Genomic DNA, 26,217 nt, shown 5'->3' with positions numbered 1-26,217 from the left:
CTCACGTCAAGTTCATGCTTTGTTGCCTTGCCTTAAGCCAAGTAGTTAACATATGCTGTCTTACCTGTCTCCAGGAAACCTCAGCCACGAGTGGTCACCCACAGCAGCCGTAATCCGGACTCCTCTACTGGTCTGTTCCCTTCATCCTCACCACGAGCCTCTGCCGAACCAGCTGCCTCACGAGACGGACTCCCGCTGCCGACTCCAGACCCGAACGAGCAGTTCCACCAGTGACGCCACGAGCCGCAGTTACATTCTCGGACCTCCAGTAACAGATACCTACCTGTCTGGCCCTCATATTAAATCTACCTTCTCGCCAAGACATCTCTGTCCTGTGTCTCATTCCGGGTTTCAGCATCTGGGTCTCAGTCGTTCTATAGTCATGACAGAATGTTTCTTTCCGATTTTCGTGCAGTATTCCGCGGTATGAAAGAAAATCCTGACAACTGGGACAATGACACGCTGATGATGGCTGCAGGATATAGAAACATCCACATGCTTCCTCCTTGTGGCATGTGAGACTGTTTTTGTGGAAACAGATGCTGCAAAACAGAGACATCGGATGCTGTTGTGCACGGATCCGTGACACAGTTTCAGCTATTGAACACGAGACATTTTTCATGAGAAGTATGAGCAGAAATGCACCGCTCTTGGTCTGTCAGATGGTGGCAACAAACAGCCAGTGTGAAATGGATGAGAAGAGAAGAATGTATTATAGCATCGTGGACAGTGTCATGTTCAAATGAAAGCTCGGTTTGACCACTTTGATGAACTGGCTTTCCTTGGCTTGTTGACCGCACCAAATTCCATGAAACGTAACAACATTTTGATGACACCAAACTGCAGAGTCTGTCAACATATGCAAGATCCTTTGACTTTGTCCAACTGAAGGCTGATCCTCTGGGACTTTACGGCTCACAAGCAGTAAGGAATGCATGCCAATCACCCGCTCAGCTCCGCGGCTTTTTGGCCAAGAATGACCTGATCTAGACGGTTCCAGAAGCAACAAAGTTACTCCAGCTGCTCTCACTCTACCAGCTACAACAGCATGAGTGGAGACGTCATTCTCTGCATTAAAAAGACTGAAAACATGCAGCAGAAACAGAACGGACCAAGGACCAAGTCTTTCTTCACCGGCCATCATCTCCATTGAGAGGGAGAGACTCAAGAAGCTACAGCAAAATAAGGAAGACTTCTTTAACAGGGTCATGGAAAGATCTGCGCATGGACTTCATCTACAAGTAAAGGTAAGGTCAAACGTTTTGTGTAAAAAATAGTGTAAGCATATAGTTACTGAGGGTCAAAATGAAATGTGTGCTGAACACATCTGTATACTTCAATCTGTTTACAGTACAAAAGAATAATTTATACACAATAGGAGTGTGCTATCCGTGTCTATAAAAGAAATATTTACTGTAGGACAAATATGTTCTTGTGTGTATTTTATACACTGTCAGCTGCTGTTGGATGAATGCTGAAATATTCAGTTCTTTTATTGTAAATCTGACTCCAGAGAAGTCAGTGCCTCACCAGCCATCAACCTCACCACACTCACAGATTTACAGACATTCACTGAATTAGAAATGCTCAGTGATTAATATGAACCGACCCCAGTCAGTCCCTTCTTTTAGCTATATTAATGCATATGTTGATTATTCCATGCAGTTACACCTCACCTGTTTATCATAGAGGTGCAGAATGTCACATGGAACCTTCCGGTTCGTGCTGCCTTCTCATCAGCATCCGTGGCGTCCGTCTGTCCAGTTCAGAATAAAACCGTGTTTGCAGGTTGACATTTGTGATGCCATGATGAAACTCGGCACGTTAGAGTGGTTTTCATCTTGTTGCTTCTTCTTTTGCGCTCTGCTTACCAGCAGAGCGCAAAAGAATGTCTTGGATTTAGAACCAAGAAAGGGTCCAAGGAATGGAATAAGCAGAAAACATGGAAGGCCATTGAAGATAGACGGAATCTCAGTGATCAGCTTCTGAACACCCGTTCAGAGAGACTCCAAACAAAACACAAGCAGCAGTACAGAGAAGCCAGCGAGACAGTAAAGAGGATGGTGCATATGTTGAGGAGCTTGCTGAGGAGGCAGAAAGAGTTACAACCCGATGAGAACAAGGCCAGCTATGCAGGATTTGTCGACAAGTTTGTGGAAAACATCACTCTGCTGGCAAGCTTCTCACAACAGAAGCAGAACAACAAGATACCCGCTGGGCTGAACATTTTCGGGAAGTTTTGAACAGAGATCCACCACCAGAAGGAGCAGATATTCCCGAAGGAACAGCAGCTGTGTTCTGTCAGTATAACTGTATGGAGCAGAGTGCTGGAGAATGACACAGGACTTGAAAAAACTTTCAACCTTCCACACCAAAAATTTAAGGAGAATATTAAGAATTTTCTGCCCCCGAAAGATCTCCAATGAAGATCTATTCTTCCGCAGCAATCGAGAAGACATGTCATCAATTATCCTCAAAAGACGCTGGACATGGATTGGACATGTACTCGGGAGTGAAGACAACACAATAACAAAGACAGCGCTACATTGGACACCAGATGGAAAAAGAACAAGAGGACGGCCGAAGATCACCTGGCGCCGAACAGTAGAAGCTGAGCTGAAAGAATTTGGACACACCTGGGGAACCATCATCACCCTGGCCCGCGACCGTCAGAAGTGGAAAGATTTTGTTGCTGCCCTAAGCGTCTCAAGGCGTAAAAGGCAGTAAGAAAAAAGAATAGAGAAGAAACTCAGCACACATCTACAAAAAGTTAAACACATTTTAAAGCTTTTTCAAGCTACTGGTAGCTTGAAAATTCTGCTGCATTTGATAATGGCCTGAATACTCTGTCCACAATATGTAATCTATGATACATATTAGTATTTTTTTATACATGTGCACTAGCTAAAATAACGTATTTCAGGGAATGTGTTCATATAAATAAACAGGAGGCGAAACAATTATTTTTTAATATTTTACATTGTGAAACACAAATCACAAGCAAATCATGGGCCAAATAACAATTTTGAGCATTAAGCAAACTATATGATACATTTAGTACTTTCTTAACCCAAGCCCAATTCATGACAGTCATAACTGCCACATAACATAGGGTGGCAGTGGCTCAGGCGGTTGAGCAGGTCGAAGGGTCAGCAGTTCGATCCCCGCTCCTCCTAGCCAGTTTCCAGCTCATCGAGAGAATTCCAAAAGTCTGCAAAGCAGTAATCAAAGCAGAAAGCGCCACATTAACGTGCAGAAAGCGCCACATTAACGTGCAGAAAGCGCCACATTAACGTGCAGAAAGCGTCACATTAACGTGCAGAAAGCGTCACATTAACGTGCAGAAAGCGCCACATTAACGTGCAGAAAGCGCCACATTAACGTGCAGGCTGCCATGTCTTGTCAATTTTATCTTTTGTCATGAATTGTTCACTTTTGGTCCATGTCTGTCACTTGTGTTGTCTCGTGTTGCACTTCCTGTTTTATTTTGAAACACTAACTCTCCTCTCGTTTCAGGCCTTGTTTCTTCCTCCCCTTGTCTGTTCCCCTACAGGTGGGACTGTGTAATCCTACCTGATTGTTTCCACCTGTGTTTCCCTTCCTCATGTCTTAAATAGTCCGAGTCTCCCTGTGCCAGTTCGTTTGGTTACATTCATGAGCCATAGCTAAAGCTTTTTCAGAGATTAAAACTGTGTTCATGTTTGAATCTGACGAAAGTCAAGTTTGCATAGTCAATGAAGCACTTCCGCCGTGTGACGCAGCTCTACGTTGGAGTCACGTGACCCTGGCGAGAAAAGCAGAAGTGACTTTTCTGCAGAGAGGAAACATTGAAACCTTCGCCTTCAGATTCCCCCAAACTCCTGGTCGGTGGGACAGCCTCCTCCTGCCTGCAGACGTGAGTTCTCCTCACCAATTAAACCGATCAGAATTCAAGAAGAGCAAAGAAGAATTAGAGAAGAGTCTGACTTCCTGTTTGAACTTTCAGACTGAGGCAAAATGGCCCCGGGGTTGGAGGAGGAACTAACCTGCCCCGTGTGCCGGGACATCTTTGAGGAGCCGGTGTTTCTGCCGTGCAGCCACAGCTTCTGCAGAGCCTGCCTGAAGAGATGGTGGAAGAAGAAGCAGGTCCTGAAGTGTCCCGTCTGCAACAACGCCTGTGGAAGTAAGCGTCCGCCCTGCAACCTGGCTCTGAAGAACGCATGTGAGGCCTTCTTGCTGGAGAGGGCGGAGCCAGAGCCCCTCTGTAGGCTTCACGCCGAGAGCCTCAAGCTCTTCTGCCTGGACCACCAGGAGCCCGTCTGCCTCATCTGCAGAGACTCGGACGCTCACAGGAACCACAGCTTCCGACCCGTCAGCGAGGCCGCTCTGGATCTCAGAGAGGAGCTGCGGAGGTCTCTGGAACCCTTACAGGACCGCCTGAAGCTCCTCCAGCAGGTCAAAGGTCACTTCGGCCACACAACAGAACATGTTCTGCTCCAGACCCGACAAGCTGAGACGCAGATGAAGAAGCAGTTCCAGGAGCTTCACCGGTTTCTGCAGGAAGAAGAGGATGCCAGGATTGATGCTCTGAGGGAGGAAGAGAGGCAGAAGGTTTGGGTGTTGAGTCACGAGACGGAGGCTCTGAGGAGGGAGATGGCAGCTCTTTCAGACGTGATCCAAGCTGCAGAGGAGCAGCTGAGAGCTGCAGACGCCTCATTCATCCGGAACCACAAGGCTGCAGTGGAAAGAGTGCAGCGCTGCCGCCTGCAGGACGTCCCGCGGCTGCTGTCAGGAGCTCTGATGGATGTGGCCAAACATGTGGGCAACCTGAGCTTCAGAGTCTGGACCAAGATGAAGGAGGTGGTGTCCTACAGACCGGTGATTCTGGATCCCAACACAGCCGAAGCGGGACTCCTCCTGTCTGAAGACCTGACCTCTGTGAGACACGGACCGAGGCAGGAGCTCCCCGAAAACCCAGAGCGCTTTGAATGCCACGGCATGGTTCTGGGCTCGCAGGGCTTCTGCTCGGGGGCCCACAGCTGGAGCGTGGAAGTGGGCGATAGCAGAGCCTGGTTAGTGGGCGTGGCCGCAGAGGGCTTCAGGAGGAAAGGAGCCCCTGACCCGTCGAGTGGGCTGTGGGCCGTGGCCTTCTCCAACGGCGAGTACGTCTCCATCTCCCCTACGGGTCCGTCTCCTCTTCATCCTGAGAGGAAGCTGAAGAGCGTCAGCGTTCATCTGGACTGGGGGAGAGGAAGACTGACCTTCACTGATGCAGAGACTCAAGCCCACATTCAGGAGTTCACACCCGGCCACACTGAGGCGCTGTTTCCGCTCTTCCACACCAGCAGTGACCTGCCGCTCAGGATTTCCCAGGCTCCTTCAGGGGAGGACGAGGACGAGGACTGTGTTGTTCGTCTTGATGATGAAATCTGAAATCTTTTACAAAGGAAACAGACGTCCAAACTTGTTTTTTCTTCTTTTTTCCCTTTTTGAGCCACCATGCATGTAAAAAACCTCATCCATCCAGACGTTTAGTGCTTCGTGTTCTCTGATCTGGATGAAACTTGTTAAAACTGTTGATCAAATCGTGTTTTCAGATTTTTAAAGCTTGTTGCCAAGAAAACCAAAAAAAGGAATTTCAAGTTTTCCTTCATCCTTTGAAACCCAAAATGGACATGTCAGTATTTTAGTAAAGGTTTTAGCAGAGATGGTTCCTGTCTTTCATGAAGTTCTGGGGCCTCAGATGAGAGAAAATGCAACACCTCCTCCCAAGGATCCGTTCTGACTTTCTTCTTCTGCTCTCGTCAACGTTCAAAACATTTCAGCTGTAAACTGTTAGACGGACTGTTTTGCTCTGAGAAAGGGAAAGGTTCCACAGATTCAAATGCTTTATTTCAGGCAATGAAAACAAAAAAGACAAATAAGCAAAAAAGAAAAATACATTAACATTATTAACAAACGTATCTAAATGATCAGAATCAGGTGTCCTCATCACCACGTAGACCACGTAAACTGATGGAGAGGGGTCAGAGGATGCTGAAGGTCAAAGAGGTCAACGACTTTCTGCAGTCATTTGCTGCAGAGCTCCACAGGTCATGTGACCTTCAGATTACAAGTCCAGCACGCAGAGAGCTTCATGGAACGGGTTTCCACGGCTGAGCAGCTGCATCCATCCACACATCACCAAGTGAACGCAAAGCGCTGATGCAGCGGTGCATAAAGACCTGGAGGACAGAGTCTGGTGTGGATAAACTGGACCTGACCGGCTCAGAGTCCTGACCTGAACCCCATGGAACCCCTTTGGGATGAATTAGAGTGGAGACTGAGATCCAGGCCTTCTCCACCAACATCAGAGTGTGACCTCACCAATGACCTTCTGGAAGAACGGTCCACAACTCCTAGAAACACTCCTCAACCTGGTGGACAGCCTTCCAGAAGAGTTGAAGCTGGAAAAGCTGCAGAAGGTGGACGGCAGGATTGAACTCTATGGGTTAGGAATGGGACGGTCCTTCAGTTCAGATGTGAGTCACGGCAGGAGAGACAATACTTTAGGTAATATAGTGATATAATGTGGGGGCGGCTGTGGTGCAGTGGAACAGTGGTCGACCTCTGATCGGAAATCTGCAGGTATGATTCCAACCTTTTATCAAAGTGTCCTTGGGCAAGAACCCCACCCTGCCCCTGGCGGCCGTAGGTTGGCGCTAGTGTCTGTGGGGGAGTGGGACTGTGACTGCAAAGCCAATCATTTCCATTGTTCCATTCAAAAATGTCAACTTTCATAGTTTCAGGCGCCTCTGTTTATTTGATTTCAAGTATTTATTTATTCATTTCTCCTACATTGGGGCTCATACGAACCACAAAAACAGGATTTCAGAAAATTAGAAATCATTATTTACTTCTCAGTTTTTGCAGACAGAGATTCTGATCACAGCAAATCCATCAAAATAAAGTATTTTCAAAACGACATGTCCATCTTCAGTGGTTGGAGTGAAACCCCTTTGCCGTAATACCTGCAATCAGCCTGTGGCTTTGCATGGCAGCGATGGAAGCCCATGTGATGCTTGCCGCCATGACTTCCTCCTCCCACATGGCCGGTAGATGGCGCTGTTGTTACATTCATTAAAAAGTGATCATTAAAGCTAAATTATGTAAGCCAAAGGGAAAACACAATGAACGTTCATACAAAATAATAATACAAACTTTTTTCCAAATAGCAAATATCTGGCAGCTTGTTTTGGTGACAGAACATTTCAATAAATGTCATCTGACGTCTCAGCAGCACAGAAACCATTAACTGCACAATTTTCCATTTTATTTGAAGGAAATAACCAAAAGAAACTACAGAAGGGGTTTAAAAACAAAATAAATCAGAGGAACCTATGAGAATAAATGAATGGATAAATAAAGTCTGTATGAGTTTAATTCACAATTGCCTCAAACGATGGAATCTGCAAAGAATAAAACTGCTTTTATAGCCAAACACTGTCATGTGCTTCTTGAAAACTTTACAGTTTTACTTCAGAAATCTTTTTAGGTTTGAAGTTTTGTGTCTGTTTTGTTTAAAAGTGAAAACGTCATGAGATCTGGAGGGAATTTGAATAATTTGGTCTTTTTCACAAAGTACTTCGTCATCAATATATAAAAAAAGGCTAAATGTGTATTTATTTTAAAAAGGACAGGATATCTATATAGAAAATATCCATAATCATAACGTCAACGTTAGAAAAATAGTTATACTTTAAAATTAGAAATTTGAAGGAGAATTTTAAATAGTCCAGACTGTGTGTCATATTTATTGAAATAAGAAAATTGAAAACATTTACAGTCTTTCTGCCTTTTTGTTTAATTTCTGCTCTATTTTTGAAACATTCATCCACGTTTTCCAGTACTCTAAGCTCCTAAATGTCTAATTTTTTTCTGTGACACTGACCAAGTCCTTCCCTCCAAATAAAAAGTTTAACCACAAACTTAAGCTGAATTGTCACCAAATGACTGTTTTATAAATCACGGTCTCCATGGAATCCACACTGCTGTGGTTGGATGTGGCATGTGATTCAGCAAAACATACCAAACAAGAGCATGTGCCACAGTATGGGTTGCCATGGTAACCACCTGAGGGCAAGGCTGCTGTGGCTGTGACTCAGCTTGTTGCTGGGTAAATCAGCAAAATAGTCTGGAGAAAGAACTCCTCCATGAGGCTGTCACGGTTTTTGATGAGACGATTCAGAAAAATGTCCCATTGATGGGTCAGACACTCGAGTCTTCCTGCTGCTTTCATCACCACTCTGAAGAATGAAAGGATACAGAAAATGTGTCTTTGAAATGCTGTTAGAAGAAAGACTGATCTTTTACAGAGCAGCGCTTCTAACTTCCTCTGAAGTTGTGATTTAATACATTCATTTACAGGATAAGAACAGGCTTAAACCACAAAGTCTGTAGATTCCAACCAACAATTTAATAAAGTTCTGCCCCAGCGTCAGTTCTGACACTAAAAGAATTACGACAGAGTTGGCAAATAAACGTCTTTACAAGCATGTGCAAGATAAAATTTTATTTGAGAATAACATCTTCACATTTCACCTGCAAAAGTTGCAGTTTTTTCTACACATGTGCAAAAGAATTTGGACTAAAAAGGGAAAACATTAAGGCTCTTTGCCCTAACAGGCTTAATTATTGACTTTTTAAAAAACGCTTGTCCCACAAGAAATTTGACCAAATTCCCGCCAACGTTCATTCCTCTGTAGTTTGATGATCTATGAATCCAACTTAAACCATTTCATACGTTTTATCTATCTATCTATCTATCTATCTATCTATCTATCTATCTATCTATCTATCTATCTATCTATCTATCTATCTATCTATCTATCTATCTATCTATCTATCTATCTATCTATCTATCTATCTATCTATCTATCTATCCATCCATCCATCCATCCATCCATCCATCCATCCATCCATCCATCCATTTCCGGATTGGAAGTTTTATTTTGAAGGCTACAGCCGGAAGTTCTTTGCGTCACCACTTTGGCGGTCTTGTCGCGCGGCTCGGGACCTCACGGGACAGTCCTTCTGGAGTAACCGCTGGAAATCGGCGGCGTTTGTCGTCCAAACTCTGCGAGAAACGGAGTCAAAACTGTCGGATACCCCTCTGCTGACCCACCGGGGGTCTGCCGCCGGAGCCGGGCTCCAGATACGACCTTCATCCGTTCGTGTGGGATTGTATCGATCACGGAGCGCGCGTGCGTGTCCCCGTTTGGACGCACGCACAGTTACAGGTTGTTAGCGAAGTTGACCTAGCTAGCGGAGTTAGCAAGCAGCGAAAACCATTTCTGTCTTCATTGGCTTCAGAAGTAGGTTTGAAAAAAATCTGCCAGGCGGTTTCCAGACAGGAGCAGCTGCTCCGGTCACAATGTGGTGTTTTTCGGGACGTTTATCGAGCTGGCCGGCTGGAAGCATCGGCTGACTGCAGCCGGACGCTCGTCGGACGGATCATCGACTCTCCGGTGTTTGTTTTCTTTTCGGCTAAAGAAGCGGACTCTGCCCTCGAGCCGTCGAAGCCCTCCTTTAGTCTACCAAACACAGGAGGGCCATATTCTATAACAGAAAACCCGCCTGGAAGTTGTTTTTTCCCTTCCTTTTTGGGGGGAGGTTCAAAAGTTTTCGTGTTGGGAGGTTGAGGATTTTTCCGAGCCTGTGGAAAAATGGATGCGGGCATAGAGAAGGAATGCAGCGCCCTGGGAGGGCTCTTCCAGCTCATCATGAACGACATGAAGGTAAAATCATTTCACGTCTGCTCGGAAACCCTGCTTCTCACTTTTACTCACAATCCTTCAGTTCTTCTGATTATCTTCAGGAAATTCACTTGAATCAAAGCTGATGTCATGTTCATCATCATGGCTGTTCTAAAATGCAAGAAATTCAATTTCCGTTCAACTTCATTGACCCCGAGGGGCAATTCTTCTTATTATTATCAAGTTCGAATAATAATTTTCTTATAAATGTAATATTTCAGTCATTTTAATTCTACCTTTTGTTTGTATTGGATTAAAAGTTTTGCTATGAGTTTTTTGTATCCCAACATAATTGGTAAAAAAAAAATCAATCCAAATAGGATCTGATTATCTTCAACCAAATCCAATCATTTTGATCCTAAAATAAACCACTAAAGTAATTTGGTGGCGATTTAATCCTAATCTTAATCTCCTATTTGTCACTTTGACTCATAGGAGTCTGATAAATATTTGAGAAAACAGTTTCATGAAATGTAAACAAAGACGGGAACATTTATTAAGAATGGCTCGCATATGTGGACGTGAACGCTGGTGCCGGGGATTGGGTAAAAACTGAGCTGAATGTGGAAGTGGGCCATCCGAGGGGCTAAAGGGCCGGATGGGGGTGGTACTACCAGCTGTGTTCTCTTTGATGTTTGGCAAGCGTTTGCCCTTTGCTGTCTGTCTGTCAGTGTTTCTCCGTGTTCGGTCCTCAGCGGCGCCTCTTTAAAGTCACCCCCCCTTTTTGACCATAAGACAGAGGCCATGGCGCTGCCTGACACATGAAGCCTCTCCGTGGCAGACGGATTTTTCTGCTCACATGTTCCTGTTCCCCCACATAAACAGACGGCGGCGGTTTATGAAAGGGACCCAGTGATGCTTCACTACACCAACATTCATCTTATTCCGTTGACAAAACTTCCCCTTTGTGGGGTTTTCATGTTATACCATGTGCTACCTGATGTCATTCTTCATGATAGAAACTGATGATAGATCAGGTATTGCTTGATTACTTTTATATTTCTGGGAATAAATTAGATGTTTGAAATCATAGGAATATTTGGATTCAAAGACCTTTGTCATTAAGGGTGGGATGTTAGCTGTGACGAAAGACCCAAAAACACTCTTTCCACTTGTAGCACTTGTAGCATTTTGCTCGGGATGGAGGACATATTTGAAAGAATTTAGGATTAAAATGGGGTTTTATTGAAATTGTGAAGGATCAAGAGCGGATGAAAACCCGCAGCAACTGTCATGGGTGGGGCCAAAGTCTCCCTTCTCCACCACTATTCCAGATCAACCACTTGCAGACAAATGGATCCACGCAAGTCCTCGCTTTCTTTGTCTGAGCTGGAATCTGGATCAAAACTGTACAGCCGGATAGCTCCGATAACGCTACACCAATGTTAGCTTGGTCTTGCAAGGAGCTGTAAGCTAATGGGAGACCGGGTAAACAAAGGAATGCTGGGATTTTAAAGTAGGCCAACTTCCGCACCAACAGTCCTGCCCACAACCCAGAGGCAAATTTCTAATGAGCTACTGCTGATGTGCCTTTAAAAAATTCCACAGGATATCCGATTTTGCTTGAAACTGCATAATCATAAGACCACTGGGAAGGATCTTACAATAGATAAAAATATAGTTGGAGTAGGAATTCAAATAAAAACAATTTGGATGCAAACAAAAGATAAATAAACCTTTTACATGAAAGCAATGAGCACTGACGGCTGAAAAATGGTTTAATAAAGGTAGCTGTTGACCGTTACACAGCTTGACTCCTTTTTGTTTGTTCATTTATGTGAGGCAGACCAGCTCAACCACAGATCTCCTTCATATGACTGTTGGTCCTCCTTTAGCCACAGCTTTCATATGCAGCGGGATGAACATGAACCTCAAGGATTGTTCTGTTTCAGCCTCCATGGTTTTGGCATTTTTCACATCTTTGTGAGAGTCTTTTTTTCTTTCGGGCCCTTGCCTCGGCGCTGCCTTCAGACGCCTCATAAGGGCCTCATAAAGAAGTGTTTTTTGGTTCATTGTAGAGCCTGATTAGCGTGGGTGATTGTTTGACAGGATTAAACTGGTAAGTCTTAGTTATAGCAAAGCTGTGCGTCATCCGTTTTCATGTTGTTGAGAACTGAATAAACCACAGGTGACGCTTCAGTCTAAATTCTTAAATATTGTGTAAGAGCAGATTGTCAGATGACTCACGGGAGTCGCATTAGCTTTGCTCTGCGTGTTTCTTTTAAAATAGTTTTTTTAGCACCTTTGAAAGCGTTTTTGTTTCGTTAGGAGTTATTCAAACTGATGTGCCTCCCCAACAGGGAACAAACCATTTTCTAAGTCATGTTGTTGTAAAGTCAGACACTTCAGGATCAGGGGAAAGGGGGGCATTCTCACAAGTCAGACGTTATTTGCATGCAACATGATGGAACATGCTGACATCCACTGACAAGAACACAGAGTAGCACGCGTGACTCACGGCTCACATCAGATAACAAAGAAGTGGGATGGATCTGGTGGATCCAGAGCTTGTGGCATCATTTCCTCACATTTTATCAATGTGGCACAGAATCAACGGGAACGCTTCTTGTTCTGAGAAGGTTGCACGCTTCTCACCCACGGAAGTCATCTGTAACTAAGCAGAGAGTCGCGGTTGGTGTGTGTACGTTTCTGCTGGAAAGCCTCGCCGTCATGGTTTGGCTCCACAGCCGTGATGACCTCCTGGTTGTGTTTGAGCCCCCAACGCGTGTGTGCGTGGGGAGTTTGGCAGAGCCGGGCTGTAACTGCTCTGCAGGTCATCCGGAGATCTGAAAATGATTTAAGATCCACCATGAAAGATACTTGGCTGTCAAAAGCATGGAGATACCAGAAGTCCATCAACATTTCAATCTTTTGCAAACACCAGGAGAAAGCAGCGGTGCAAACAATACTTCATTAGTCCAATAAAAAAGGTAGAAGTTTTATAGTATTCTAGTTAAATGAGCTGTCAGCTGTAACATGAATGCTGTATTTATCTTCACATAGTTTGATGTTTTTTCCAGTTTTCTTGGATTTCATCTTTTCATTCAAATAAATGTCTGTCAAGAGCTTCTTTGGATGCTTTGAGGCCAGCATTGTTCAATAGACTTTGGTCGAGACACAGCAGCATCTATAACCCCAAAGAGACAAATCTGTGCAGTTTTGAGCATTCAGTGAACTCAGTTATTACAGTTATTAGTTATACTAAAATACATCCCAGTTGGGAGGAAAATGTATCTGGAGTTGGTTTGTTGGACATGTGAGTTTTCTGGGAGACGCCGTCAGCTCAATGATTCCCGTCTCAGCTTCAGGAGCCACATGATGAGGCATCGACCTTCTCCATCTCTGCTGTCACTAAGTCCTGCCTGACATGCTGGCTTAGGCACTTTCCTGCATGTCTCCCTTTTTCTCACAATCTCTCGTCCTTCTTGTTTTTTATCTTCCTGCTTTGCTCCTCACATCCACAGCCTCATGCAGTGATGTTGTCATCTTCTCTATTGGAATAAAGTTTAGACCGGAGGTGTCAGATCCCATTCCTCGGGAGCCAGTGTCCTGTTTTCTTTAGATCCAGCAGTGTGACCCTCCAGGACCGGGAATTGGACACCCTAGTTAACAGCAAATGTGGCTTACCTGGCCAGAAGAATGAAAGTATATGTGCCGAGCACATGGAGAGCCGCTTAAAGTTAGAGTTGTTGTGTGGATGAAAAAACAAACGGTCTCACGTTTCTGCTGTTACTGAAAGAGTTTCTGCAAAATCTGAGAAAATGACACTAAATAGACAATCCTTTCTCTAATCCTTTGTGTTTCTAAGAACCAGCTGGTGTGTGCGTGTGTGTGTGTGTGTGTGTGTGTGTGCGCGCGCATCATGCATGTGGGGTCATGGGTTTGCACTTCAGTGTTGCATGTGTGTTGGTTTGTGTTCTCTGTCCTGAGCTCCATACTCAAGGTGAACGTAAATGAAGCAGAGGCTGTGTGTGGAATAGTAATTAGGTTTCCACAGAGAAACATGCCATTTCTACATGGATTGTATTCATTTATGTGTAAAATCATCTGTATTTGTAAAATCTTGGCAGTTTTCACGAGGCGTGTGACCTAAGCACAGTCTGTCAGTACGACAGTTATCATCATGCAAACTCACGTTGGTGATATACTTTATACTTCCTGAAATGAAAGCTGTGTGTGTTTGGGGTGGGGTGACTTCAAAGAGCATTACTCCTGCAGGTAAATAGGCGACCTCAGGTGAATGTGGGTGTGGACACACACTGAATCAGCAAAGTGTACTGATGAAGTGTTAATTTGACAAAAAAACACAGTGCCACACACACAGTGGATATTTCCACATTACAATCGGTGTGTAGTTTTGTCATTGGTTGGATGCCATAAAGTAATCATTGTTTTTCTGTTTCTCTTTCTTTATTACAGTGTCTTCCACCATTTTTTTGCCACTTAACTCCTCCTACAATGTTTCTGCTATTTTAACTCTTCAACTATTCAAATGTTCAGCTCTTTCAGCTTTTTCCAGCTCTGACTTTTTGGTCCTTCAAATCCTTGAACTTTTCCAGATATTCCAGGATTACCGGTTAGATGTCCTGTCCACAGTACCTGCTTGGTGGCGTAATGGCATTTAATATGAGCTGTGGTGCACAACTTTTCTAGTTCGATACCAGTCGCCTGCATTATTCCCAAAAGATCTTTTTTGTTATTTTACTGTTTTCACTTTACTTTTGGTCAACTTTGATTCTTTCTTTCTTTCTTTTTTGCCAATTATTTCCTTTTAAGTTTCATTTTTATTCAGCAATATAGCATCAAGCCTGCATTTTCTTCTGGAAATGCAGCTCCTTGTAGTTTTTGTTTGTTGTTAATGAAGGAAGGCGTTTGAGGAAATGCAGGACGGTCACATGAGACGTGTTAGGAAGAAGACCTAAAGAAAGAGGGAAGTGGGTGATGGGAACGGGAAAGACTGGTGACAGGAAGAGGAGGGGGGGTGAATGTTTAATGCAAGAAGATATGAGGTTGGAGATCTCCTCAGGAAATGCTAAAAAGTTAAAAAACGTAGAAACGTCTTGATGCTTCTTCCTAAATTAAGCCGTCACGCAAAGGAAAAAGGAAACTCAAGCATGTAGGTCCAGATGCTCTGTCAACTTACACAAGAAATGTTCATTAATTGCACCACCTACCCCAACTTTTGAACCGTTTTTATGATTAACGGAATTCCAGTGGATTTTGACATTGAGAAAAGTGACACTGTAAAGTACTGAAGTGCTAACACGGTGTAAATCAGCTGGTTCTCTCACAGAGAGAAGCAGCTTTGCTTTTTTAACTTTTCTAACTTTACTCGGGCAGGGCGATTGAAAGACGTGAAAGATGTGAAAACGGCAGCAAACAAAGAGGACCTACTTCTGCGAGGCTGAAAAAAATAGCTTTTTCTGTCAATCTGCTCCCCTTCAGTAAATCTGTCCTTGTTTTCTCAGCAGGTTTGAATCTTTACAGTTGGTTCAGACGACAGGTGACTGACTGAAACCCGTCTTCTCAGTACAAACGACTCATTTGTGACGGAAAATCAAACATTTCATAGACTGCGAGAAAACGGCAAAAGCAGAGAGCAAAGATTGAGTAGAAATCAAAACAGGAGTTCCTTAAGAAAGTCAGGTGTTTTTATCGGATGTCTTCATTATGTTGTGACTTCCTCTCTGTTTGCATTATTGTAACAATAATTTATAAAATCACAGCTATAGTTTTCCCTTGTAAAATAATGGAATCATTTGGTTGGTAGATGTTTTTTTAATCTATCAGCCAACTTGTCTGGTGAGTCAGAAATGATATATTGGTCCCTGGTTGGACCTTCAAACTCGGAGCATCAAACCAATCGGTTTCAAGGCTGTTGGTCCCAGAAATGATCTGCCGAGTCATTCTAGTATTTCTCTTTATGAGATGCTCAGGCTAGCGGTAGCTCCCAAAACATCTGCTGCTTAGTTCTGCATCATTTTTTCAGCTTGCATGTTGTTGAACTTTGTGTTAGGGTCAGTTTCCAAAGGATATGGTAAAATATATTATTCCATCATGTAATTTTTGTTAAAGAAAGCAAAAACAGGGAGAAAAAAACGATTACAATCAAATTTGGGATGAAAAAAATCGTAGATTTAATTTTTTTGACCATGTCGCCCGCTCTGAACTTTACTAAAGTTGCATACCGGTGACGGCGCAAAGCCTAAATGGAAAGCCGCTTTTCTCAGTGTCAGAATCAGCTGATTCATGCTGATCCCGTAAACGGCTAAAGAGTTAGCATATGGCAAAGAGCGTCTTTGAGGTTAAAGGGTTTGGACTGTACTCCTGCCTTTGTTTTATTATTTTTGTCATTCAGTTACCCCCCCCCCCCCCCCCCCCCATTCATTTATAAAGGTAGTTACCCCAAATAGCTGAACAAAGGCTGCCAGTGTCAGGACCTTCAAGGCATTCATAGATGTTGGTCACCTAACGACACAGTGGTGGTTCTGAAACTGACATCACCCACAGGATTCTGAAGGGCAAATATTCCGGTCAGAGACACACAGAAGGTTGATGGATGGATCTATGGCTACTGCCATAAAGAAACATATGCTTAAAGACAATGTAGTGCACAAACTTTGCAAAAAGAAACTATGAGAAAGTTGGTTGTGCGTTTAACACGTCTCTTTTGAATACAACATTTTTCTTGTTAGATTATTCAAAAATACTTCACAAGTTGTTTTTCTCTTAAATAAAATATGTTTACGGCATTTAAACAAAGCCATGTGCTGGAGTTTGTGTTAGTCAAAGTTTTGATGCTAAACTTTTTACTTTAAGTGCAAATGAGCCACAAATCGGTTACCAACCACCATGACCTGTATTAATCAGTATTGGCACAGAAAAAAAAAGCTCATCAGTCGACCCCTAGTTCCTAGGAATGTGTTTCAGTCAAACTATAATGCAAATGAATCCACAAACAGACAAGTCAAAGAAGCAGCATTTACTCCATCCATTATATGTAAATATTCTATCTAAAATGTAAAATTAATGGAACGTAGTAGCTTTGTGGTCAGCAATGGCATGCTGACACTAAGAGTTTTCACTTTTGTTATTAGTGTTAGCAATGTGTGTGATGGTGCCACACCTTGACTCAATTCAGTGAACAGGTGAACCTTTATTTGCTCTTGTTAGTACAGTCAGCCATGTGTTTTCTTAAGAAAGTTTGTTTCTTGTTCCTTAAAGAAACCTGCTCTTTGTGAAGTCTTCTTTCAGTCTTCCACCTATAAAGAATATACAGATATCACTAATCAGTGCACTCAACCCCAACTATCAGGCCTTTTACCTGCATGCAAACACCGTGTAGCAAATAAAGCAATTGTTGTTCCTTCAGTGTTCGCGGCGCTCTGCTCAGATGTTGGCGTTCTTTTGCGTCTTTGCTTGTCTTCATTGTTTGCATTTCTGAAAAGGCATTTGTCAGTCTAATGAAAGAATTTGTTAGGAAAAGTTTCTCTCTGTTACCTGCTAAGCTGCTGGAGAACAAAGACACTTGTTCCATCCATCCTGTCTGACCCCTGCAGGACAAACTGCAGAGACTCCTGTGAAGGGAAAAGGACAAATGAATTTCTGTTCTCACTTATGGTTGCAGGTTTATCCACCTGATCTCAGCACACTGATGAGTTGATTTGAAGCACAAACTCATTATTATTGTTTTTTACCAGTAGCAGTGCATGTGAGCATCTTGCTAGCAATACTTGTGTGTCTGTGAACAAAAGCAAAGCCTTTCAGGATAAACTGTCTGCAGTGGATGTAGGAATTGACATACACTTGACTGGGCCATGGAAATGATTGACCTCTTAAAAAAACCCAAAAGCTTTTTCATATCTGCTCTAAACACTAGTCAGGTGGTCTCAGCACACCATGTTTTTACTTAACAACCCCTTTAGGGTTTACGCCTTTAGTTTTAGCTGAGCGGCTCATAATCTGAAGGTTTCCATCTCAGACGTCAGACCTTTGGTTTAATGCGCCTTCATCCTGGACCGATCTGCAGGCAGAGGGGAAGCTTGATGTTTTTGTTATGTTAGCGATGTAAGAGAAATTACAGGGATCAAAAAAGGCATCACCAGCCTCTGGATGTTTTTTTAAATTATTATTTCACAGTAGGGCCACACATTATGAGGAAAACTTGCGATTTTAGTGATCAGTATTGCGATGACTATATAACTTTGATTACCAATATACTTCAAGTTGCCATAAGATTGTTTTAGCAGACATAAGGTAACCATTTATTGCAATTTTCGCCATCTTTTACGCGATAACGATAAATTTGCGATTTATTGTTCAGGCCTATTTCTCAGTTTGTTTTCTTGTTTATTTCTGAGCTAAAAGGTAACTAAACTCACCTTGTATCGTCTCTTTTAAAGACTAGGTGTTGAGGTGATAAATCCTCCTTTGTGTGTGTGGTAAGGCTTAACAAAATGCAGTAGATAAGGAACCATACAGTGTAAAATTTGGTATGCAAAATGTTAACCATGCGATCCATACTAAATCTGCCCTTTTCGTCTCCTGTACCGGTCTGTCTATAATGGCTACCAAGCTAACTCCAGCGCTGCTGTTTGAACAGTCACGGCCTCTTTAGCTCCACTGCTTTCTGTTGCTTCATCACTGCGGCTTCATTGTGTTGATTGACTCCTAATGCTCTGGGCAGTGTCAGAGGATTTATTTAGTGTGCGTTTGTGCTCTGTGTGGAACAAAATAACTGAACACTATATTCAATTAATTAGTTTCTGTTGAGCTAATTTTGAATCTAATTTTTTTCCATCTAAGGTTTTTGGGTGGGTTCCTGTTATTTAATATTCAGTTTTTGCTCATGTAGTTTTTAGGGTTATAGATTGTTTAAGGTTGTACATGTGTACCAATTTACTGCAATTAAACTTTAAAATGATTAAAACAGTTAACCTCCTTAATGTCTCCAATTCGTTCTAATTATAGAATATATGCATTTTGTATTTAATTTTAGTTTTGTATCATGTCTGTTTGCCAAAAACTTAAGTGACGCTAGTGTTCTAACATCAACTGAACACTTTATATATAAAAATAAAGTGACTATAATTTAAGAAAAGTATACTTAAGATTAGGGATTGTGATTCTAATCCAGAACAATTTTAGATTATCTTTTTGTCAGAAACCAAACTAATTAAAGTGAAACGAGAAAAAAAACAACAACTTTGCAGGAAAGATTTCATGGGGGAAAAATCCACCTCTTGAGTATAATAAAAAACGACTGTTACTTTTCTGTAGGTGTCTATGTGTACACAATTCAGTAACTTCAATATTTGTAAGGTGTAAATACTTCCTAGTTAGATATCGATGCCATGTACAATTCTCATTCTTCATCTTTTTATAAATACTGCTGGCTTATAGGTTAATGATCAATAAATATATCGCAATATAATTTTTTCCCATTTTCTCATTTTTTTTCTCGAAAGAATGAGTCAATCGCAAAATAATTTTATTTTGACAGGTCTGAAATTAACACTCACCAGTTGCGAGCATTTTTTCCTCTTTAGCGAGTAAAGATTAGAGGGTTGGTCGCCATGTGGCGAGCGAACGTTTGCGTAAACTTGCATGAAACTCTTTTTTTTTCTCTCGTCCTCAAGTTTTTCGTTATGCTTAAAGGGTGAACAGGAAATGCAATTTTGAATCTAAACAACCCGCTGATTTTTTTAAAATCTAATTTGTCTCTTGAGCAGAGTGTTCAAATTTGACAAATATAGGTATTTGGATTGTATCATGATAAATATCTTCAACGCCTGATATGAAAAAGACTATATCGTAATGTAAGAAATTCTATATTGCCCAGTCCTACCTAAAGCTACAGTGAACCAGTGAACTTCTTGCTTTGCTTTTGCTGGTTTTGTACCTTTTTATAAAAATAAAAAAAACAGAATAATGTATTCCTATGTAAAGTGCAAATAAGAACGTAAGGATAAATCTTATAGTGACAAGGACACTCTGGGGTAAAGGCAGAAATATCTGGTTTCTCTTTCAAACTGGTCTTGAAGGAATTTTCCATGATCATATCTTCAGGGAAGTGGCTTACCTTCAATTCAGACACAAACTGACGATGATGCCAAGTGTGTTACGCTGAGCAGCTCAGTGCATAGTTATCACAATATCGTGAAAAACATCTAGTGAAGGTTACTATGATTTAGATTATACACCAGATTTAGTGACTGTGAAGAATTTTATCAGATTGCAGTTTCAGCCTTATGTTTGCTGCTTGATTAAAAGACAAATTGAACGATGTTAGTGGAATATTTTTATAGGTCCATAAGTTTTACATCAGGAGTATAGAATTGTTTAAAAAAATACTTGCTCCAACAGTTAGATATCAGATTATGGATTACAAGTTTTCAGTACCAGTATATCTAAAAACTAAATAAATATTTTAAACATCTAAACGAAATTCTTTATTTTAATTCAATAGCAGCTTTGAAGTTCTTCAATCCTGCCTTTTTGTCACTTTTTCACAAAAACAGCCCAAAGACTGGGCGACATAGGCTACGATCACACTGCAGGGCTTTATTTTCTATTCCGATTTTTTTTTTAAAAATCAGATTTTTTTTCTTCTTTTTTTGCAAGGCCGTTCACATTTCCAATTAATTGCGAACTTTTGTGATCTCCTGTGTGACCGTGAAATGACCCAGAAGTGACCCGCATGTTCAGAAGAGTCCTCAACGGTGAACGATGTCACTGTTGTTTGTTGAAGTAGCTAACGTTAACAATGGATGTCAACAACAGTGCTGTCAACAGCGGAGGTCTTTTTTCAGTATTAAACTTATTTTCACAAAGGAGCCAGTACAATTACAATATTTTCATTTTAAGAAGGCAATGTTGTGAAATGGGGATGTGTATGTGCTGGGGCCGCGCGCGCCCGTGTGTAAGAGAGAGCACTGTGCAGCCCAGGAGGGAGTGAGAGGGGGCAGCTGAGGTGTGTTGGGGGGTGCGCATTCATTTTGTGTGTTACGGAGGAAGGAGAACGAAAATGAAAGAAGGTTTCCCCCAAAACAAATGCTATTGAGTCTTTATAAACCTGCTCTGGAGAATCTGAGGGTCCGAACGGGGAAGTGACCCCCGCGCTTCGGTCCCCTGCGCTTCTGACCACGGTTGGACAGGGGGGAAAAAAGTAATCCCTGGAAAGGTTCAACCCCACGCTTGGCCATTTCGCTGGAAATGTTTTCAAAAACCGCCCGGTTGCAATAAGAGCACTGGAGTTTGGCCTGAATAGAGCTGTCACCCCAAAAATGAAACCAATCGGTGACCTCGCTTCTCCTTCACTGACTGGTCTCAGCAGCATCGTCTGCCATGGATGATGTTTGTGTTCTCGTTCCCGCCTACTTCAACGCAGAATGATGACTTTTGTAGCATATCGATGGGTCGGATTCATGTGGCCTGACCGTTCAGACGGAGGTCGCATTTCAAAAGATCGGATACGTGTCGGATTCAGGACCACATACCCAAGTGGCCTGGGTCGCTTTTGAAAAGATCAGATCTGTGTCATTCAGACTGTCATGAAAAGATCAGATACAGGTCGCATAGGGGCAAAAAAATCAGAATTGGGTCGTTTCAGCCTGCAGTGTGAACGTAGCCACAATGTGGTGCATGGTTTTGTCTCTCCCACCCCATTGGGTTATCATATTTAGGCATAGAAAAAACTAAGATGTTCATTTTTGTCTTATACTAAGTTCACACGGCCCTCGGCAAAGTATATTTAAGCAACTACTTTCAATGAAGAGTCTATGTAAACGTGCTTATACACGTATTTTGAGCTTCTTCGTTTAAAACACTTATGTACATGTGCAGTTACAGAACTTTTTGACTGTTTTTAGGCTCTACGTACAAAACGTGCGCCAATTGAATGGACATTGAAAGTTCAACTAGGTCAAACTTTGGCCAATCAGAGACTCGAATTTGGTAGCGACAATTGAATGGCGTCCCTTTCATTCTTGGAAGTGCCACCTGTTTAAAGATTGAACATGCAGGAGAAATTAATAATTGAGAGTTGTGCCCAACCGTAGTTAGGACACCAAATCTTTCATATATCGGAATAGAGCTCTGAAGGAAAAACCCTAGAGCGACAGTCACCAGATTTGCACTGCTTTGACATTTACTCTAAACCTCTTCCAGCTGTAGGTGGCAGACATGCGCAAGTAAACAGTAGCAAAAGAAGAATCCCCTCCCTGCTCCTCCAGTGTGAACACTGTGGGCTAATCTTGTATTCAAGAACATGCGTTACTTGCCTGGTGTGAATGAAGCACTGTGAGCATCTTTTGCCACAACATAGGGTATCTAATTGCCAGAGGTTGCCATATGTTGGATTAACACACAGATTACAACATTACTTTTTGGAGACAGGTTTAAATATAGGATTGTTTGGTTTAACTTTTCATAAAAGTTTGTGTAGTACTAAAGATCTGGTACCAGATGGCACACATGACATTAACATAATACTAATTAACATAGTAAGACTTGAGGCCCTTATCAAAACTTAGTTGACATGAAACCAATGAACATCTTTTTTCTTTACATTAATTGGAAAATCCCTCTAAAACGAACCCTCTGTCTGTATCTTCTACTCAGACAACGTAACCTGGACATTTCTGAGCTGGATCAGGAAGCCAAGGTACCTGAACGGAGACACAGGAAGGAAACATGTAAACTCCTAACAGTCAGCGACCATCTGGGATTCACACCAGGAACCCTCTCCACATGAGGCAACTGTGCTAACCACAACAGAAACCTATAAACCAGAGCAGTGCAATTTACTTTGAAGTCTTCTTTGCCAAACTTCTTCCTCCTTAAATGGTTCCTGGATTATCTGGGAGATATGCACACGCAGCGTTTCTGTGCTAGTGAACGCCGCATGCACGGATGTACTTTGTAAAGAGTTACCTAAAACAGCTGTTTTGGCGTGCATGTTCACACAGATTGCTGAAACCATCATTGTTCTAAATACTGCAATTATCTCTCAAACTGTGAGGCAGGTCCATTCATTTTTACTGGGGTTTGAGTTAGCTGGTTGTTAGAGACACATGCTTACATTCATGAAAGGATGTGGTCAATGTTGCTAGACTAGCTTTCCTTCTCTGCTGTACATATGTATGTGTTCTGTGTCTCAGACACAAAGGGCAATCATTTCTGCTGATGGTCTGTATGCCTGACGGTCAACCATGGCAGTGCATGTAAAGCTTTACTGTAATGTGGAAGGGCTTCTAATAACAAACATCATGAGGTTTTTCTTCATAGGCGGTTGGATGGCTCATTTGGCTGCGTGTAGGACTGGTGCACAGGAAATATAGGGTTCGTTTCCCAGGCGGCGATGAGCTTCATTCAGTGTGGGTCATTGGGCAAGAGCGTTCACGCTACTGCCTAACTATGTAGCCACAAAGGGGCCCAAGTCTGGGTATCCCTGTGCCGGTCCCCAGCCCGGGTAAAATACAGGGTTGTATCAGGAAGGGCATCCGGTGTAAAACTCTCTCCCAAACCACATGTGCGACTCAGTGGAAGCTGATTTGCTGTGACCTCTGATTGATTATGCCAAAAGGCGAAAAACAATGGACTATTTGTCATTCTATACACTTCTACCTCTTGTGGAAAGTTGTCTGTTACACTTGTTGAAGGTCAGCTTTCCTTTTTAAATACTTTGGTGTTCTAATGCAGAATAATATCTATAGAGTGAGCGTGTCATACTGGATCTGTTAATGACTTGTGTTGGGTCTGCCCCAGTCCAGAAAACATTTGCTAAAAGGTTGATGATGCATACATTTTTAACTAGATCTACCTTTGGAACATAACTACAAAGATTTATATCATTAAATATTAATCAAAGCTACCTGTTGGGACTCAAAGGTGACACGTTCACTTGATTTCCTGAAGTGTTTAATACTTTCTACATTTAGTGTTTGTTTGTGGGTTTAAACCTTTTGTGGATAAATGATTGAATTACCAGTTAATTGCTTGATTGGAGAACTTAATAAAGTTGGTTTAAACTCTGGTTTGGTTAACATGGCATTCCCCTCACTCTCATCAAATCTTATTTTGGCCCCTTTCATTCTTCCGGTGAGTAGAACAAATCAGGATTATCATAGTGAGATTAGATGCTGAAAGCAGATGTCTACTCACACTGGCTAGAGTAACCACACACCTGTAGCTTTGTCTGGTGAACGGAGCAGATAAGATAGCAGCTTAGTGTGTATCCTGCTCTGTCTGGATGAATAGATGACTTTGAGCTTCATTTCAGCTTCACTTAGCTTTCAGTCCTAAGTGACTGAGGGCAGCAGGCTTAGAATTCATGTTTCTCTGGGGTCCAAGTTCATAAACAAAGGCTTACCTAAGATTGTCAAACCCCTTCATGGTGGTTGAAGCAGTTACACTTTTAAATAGTGGTGTGAAAATAAAAAAAGAATTATTTTTGTTGCTTAGATCAGCGTTTAAAGAAACTTCTAGTAGATTGTCCCCCTGTAACAGCTGAAATGTAAAAGGCCAGGTCCATCCAGACAGAAGCAGAGGACCGTTTTGTTGGCAGCTGTCGAGGGAACCCCCTGAAACCGCCGCTAACCCCTGTGGGCCACCCAAATTTAGCCAGCCCTCTTCCAAAGCCCACAGCGTGAAGCGCCGATGCACGCTCCGCCTGCCTGTGTCTTTAGAGCTGCCTGTGTCTGCTGCGAAATGAGTGCCGGAATTTTTTTACAGCAACTTTCCATGACATTCCTGGCAGGAACAAACAGAAAGAGAGTTCAAGTCACATTTTATTGGTCCAAACTGAGTGGATCGAGCCAATATTCAGACTACTGAAGGACTACTTTGAATTTCACCTTAATGTGAATAAAATATTCTACAGAAAATAATCTCTGTTTTTATCATAGTGTTCTACCTTCATGTAATATTGGAAGATGAAATATTGTATAAATAAATGTTTCAAGGGGGGGGGGGGTCATGGGTGGAACTATGCTATTAGGCAAACGGCATCAGATAATCATTATATTTACTTTTTTGATGGTTTCATTGCCTTTTTTTTTAAAACTCAAAAAGAAATATTTTTGATGACCTTTAGTTTTGATTACACCACATGTGCCACGGCGTCGTTTCAATACTCCTGCAAGGTCAACTTGTGCTACATTCATAGTTGCTTAAATTCTATTGCTCCACCACCTTTTTTTTAAAAAAAACAACAGGTTCACTGTTAGTCATTTACTGGAAGCTGCATTCATTTGGTCACCTGCAGTATTTCACCACAGAGTGTTAAATCCCTGCTGGAGTAACCCAGTCAGTCCCATGCTGCGCGTCTGTCTGCTATCCTTAAACTGAGGGCTGGTTAACAGCTTTAGCGGTGTGTGACTAAGAGGCTAATGGTGTTGTGTTAGGGGTTAAATCGGTATTATCCTCTGTTTGGTGAAGTGGCAAAGACTGAGGGCAGACAGGGTGACTGGATTTGAGGAAATAATGAGAGAAAGTGGAATTATGGCCTAACTTCCAATATTACCCAACAGTTTTCTTTGGTAGATTAATTAATCTAAACATCACACTTGGGGCTGCTGCTGTGTACTCATGCAACTCAAGGTCAAAGTCTGAAGCCCAAACCAGCTTCAGATTACATAATCAATCAGCTATTGTTACAAAATCCTGGTGAAAGAGAAGCTTCCCCCCCTTAGAAACCAATACCAGAGAATATTCAAGAATCTGAATTCTAGGCTCGTATTGTAAAGGACCTTCTATAAGGCTGGTCTTAGATGCTCAGAAGATCGTTGGAGATCTGTTTTGGCTTCACTTGATGGTCCCACAGCAGGCTTCAGATAAACTGCCTCAGTAAAAATAAAATCACAGCTTCATAACTTTAGCAGAGTGAAGTGTAGGCCTCCTCTGTTCCAGCCTGTTTTTGGTCGTCCCAAAGCTTCAGGCCTCTGTTCTCACATTAAGTTAAAAAATACAGCTTGTCCTTGTTTCCGTGCAGTTTAGCAATTTAATTCAGAAAGATTTTAGGAAGTGGAACCATAATTCTGGTGCTCTGTGTCACTGAGTAAAGAGCACTAAAGATGAGTAGGTGTGGTGCGAATGATTGAAGGATTAGCTGCTTCCAGCAGATTTCAGGGTCACTTTTTCTTCACAGCAAAAGAATCTGTAATTTCATAAAAGATTATTTTGAATATCTTTAGAATAAAAGCATCTATTTACGGTTACCTATTGAGTCTGTCAGTCCCCTGAAGACAAATTCAGTCTCCAATAACCCTTTAATACTTTTGACTTCTTTGATGTTCAATGAAAAATGGTCTCTTTGTTTTCACCCCACCTTTGTTTAAAAGCAGCACACATAACTTCACATATTGTGGGACGTTCTAACGATCGACTTTAGCTGTGATTTGATTTTATTTGGAGGAAAAATAATCAAATGTAATTATTGTGTTCC

At 42.2% G+C, this 26,217-nt stretch overlaps 2 protein-coding genes across 6 annotated transcripts in view; both read left to right on the top strand.

Moving 5' to 3' along the window:
• Positions 1-3,636: 3,636 nt before the first annotated feature.
• LOC101168454 (nuclear factor 7, ovary-like) lies at positions 3,637-5,564 on the top strand. Its single transcript, XM_004069344.5, has 2 exons — positions 3,637-3,895; positions 3,986-5,564. The coding sequence occupies exon 2, from the start codon at positions 3,997-3,999 to the stop codon at positions 5,410-5,412; it is 1,416 nt and encodes a 471-aa protein (XP_004069392.1). The 5' UTR covers positions 3,637-3,895; positions 3,986-3,996; the 3' UTR covers positions 5,413-5,564.
• Positions 5,565-8,989: 3,425 nt separating this feature from the next.
• The window catches only part of mtss1 (MTSS I-BAR domain containing 1), a 48,417-nt gene continuing 31,189 nt past the window's right edge, over positions 8,990-26,217 (top strand). For 3 of the 5 annotated variants that reach the window (XM_078947802.1, XM_078947799.1, XM_078947798.1), the window contains exon 1: positions 8,996-9,755. In XM_078947802.1, coding sequence (XP_078803928.1) covers positions 9,684-9,755 — 72 coding nt within the window. In that variant the 5' untranslated portion in view covers positions 8,996-9,683. Of the gene's footprint in view, positions 9,756-22,394; positions 22,438-26,217 lie in introns of all 5 variants that reach the window. The other 2 variants (XM_078947801.1, XM_078947800.1) reach the window with 2 other exon arrangements.

Source organism: Oryzias latipes, chromosome 5 (genome assembly GCF_053564925.1).
Source record: "Oryzias latipes strain Hd-rR chromosome 5, Olatipes_Hd-rR_3.1".
In the NCBI taxonomy this organism is placed as follows: Eukaryota; Metazoa; Chordata; class Actinopteri; order Beloniformes; family Adrianichthyidae; genus Oryzias; species Oryzias latipes.
The sequence above is the reverse complement of the archived record's forward strand: the minus strand, read 5'-3'. Positions and strand labels throughout refer to the sequence as shown.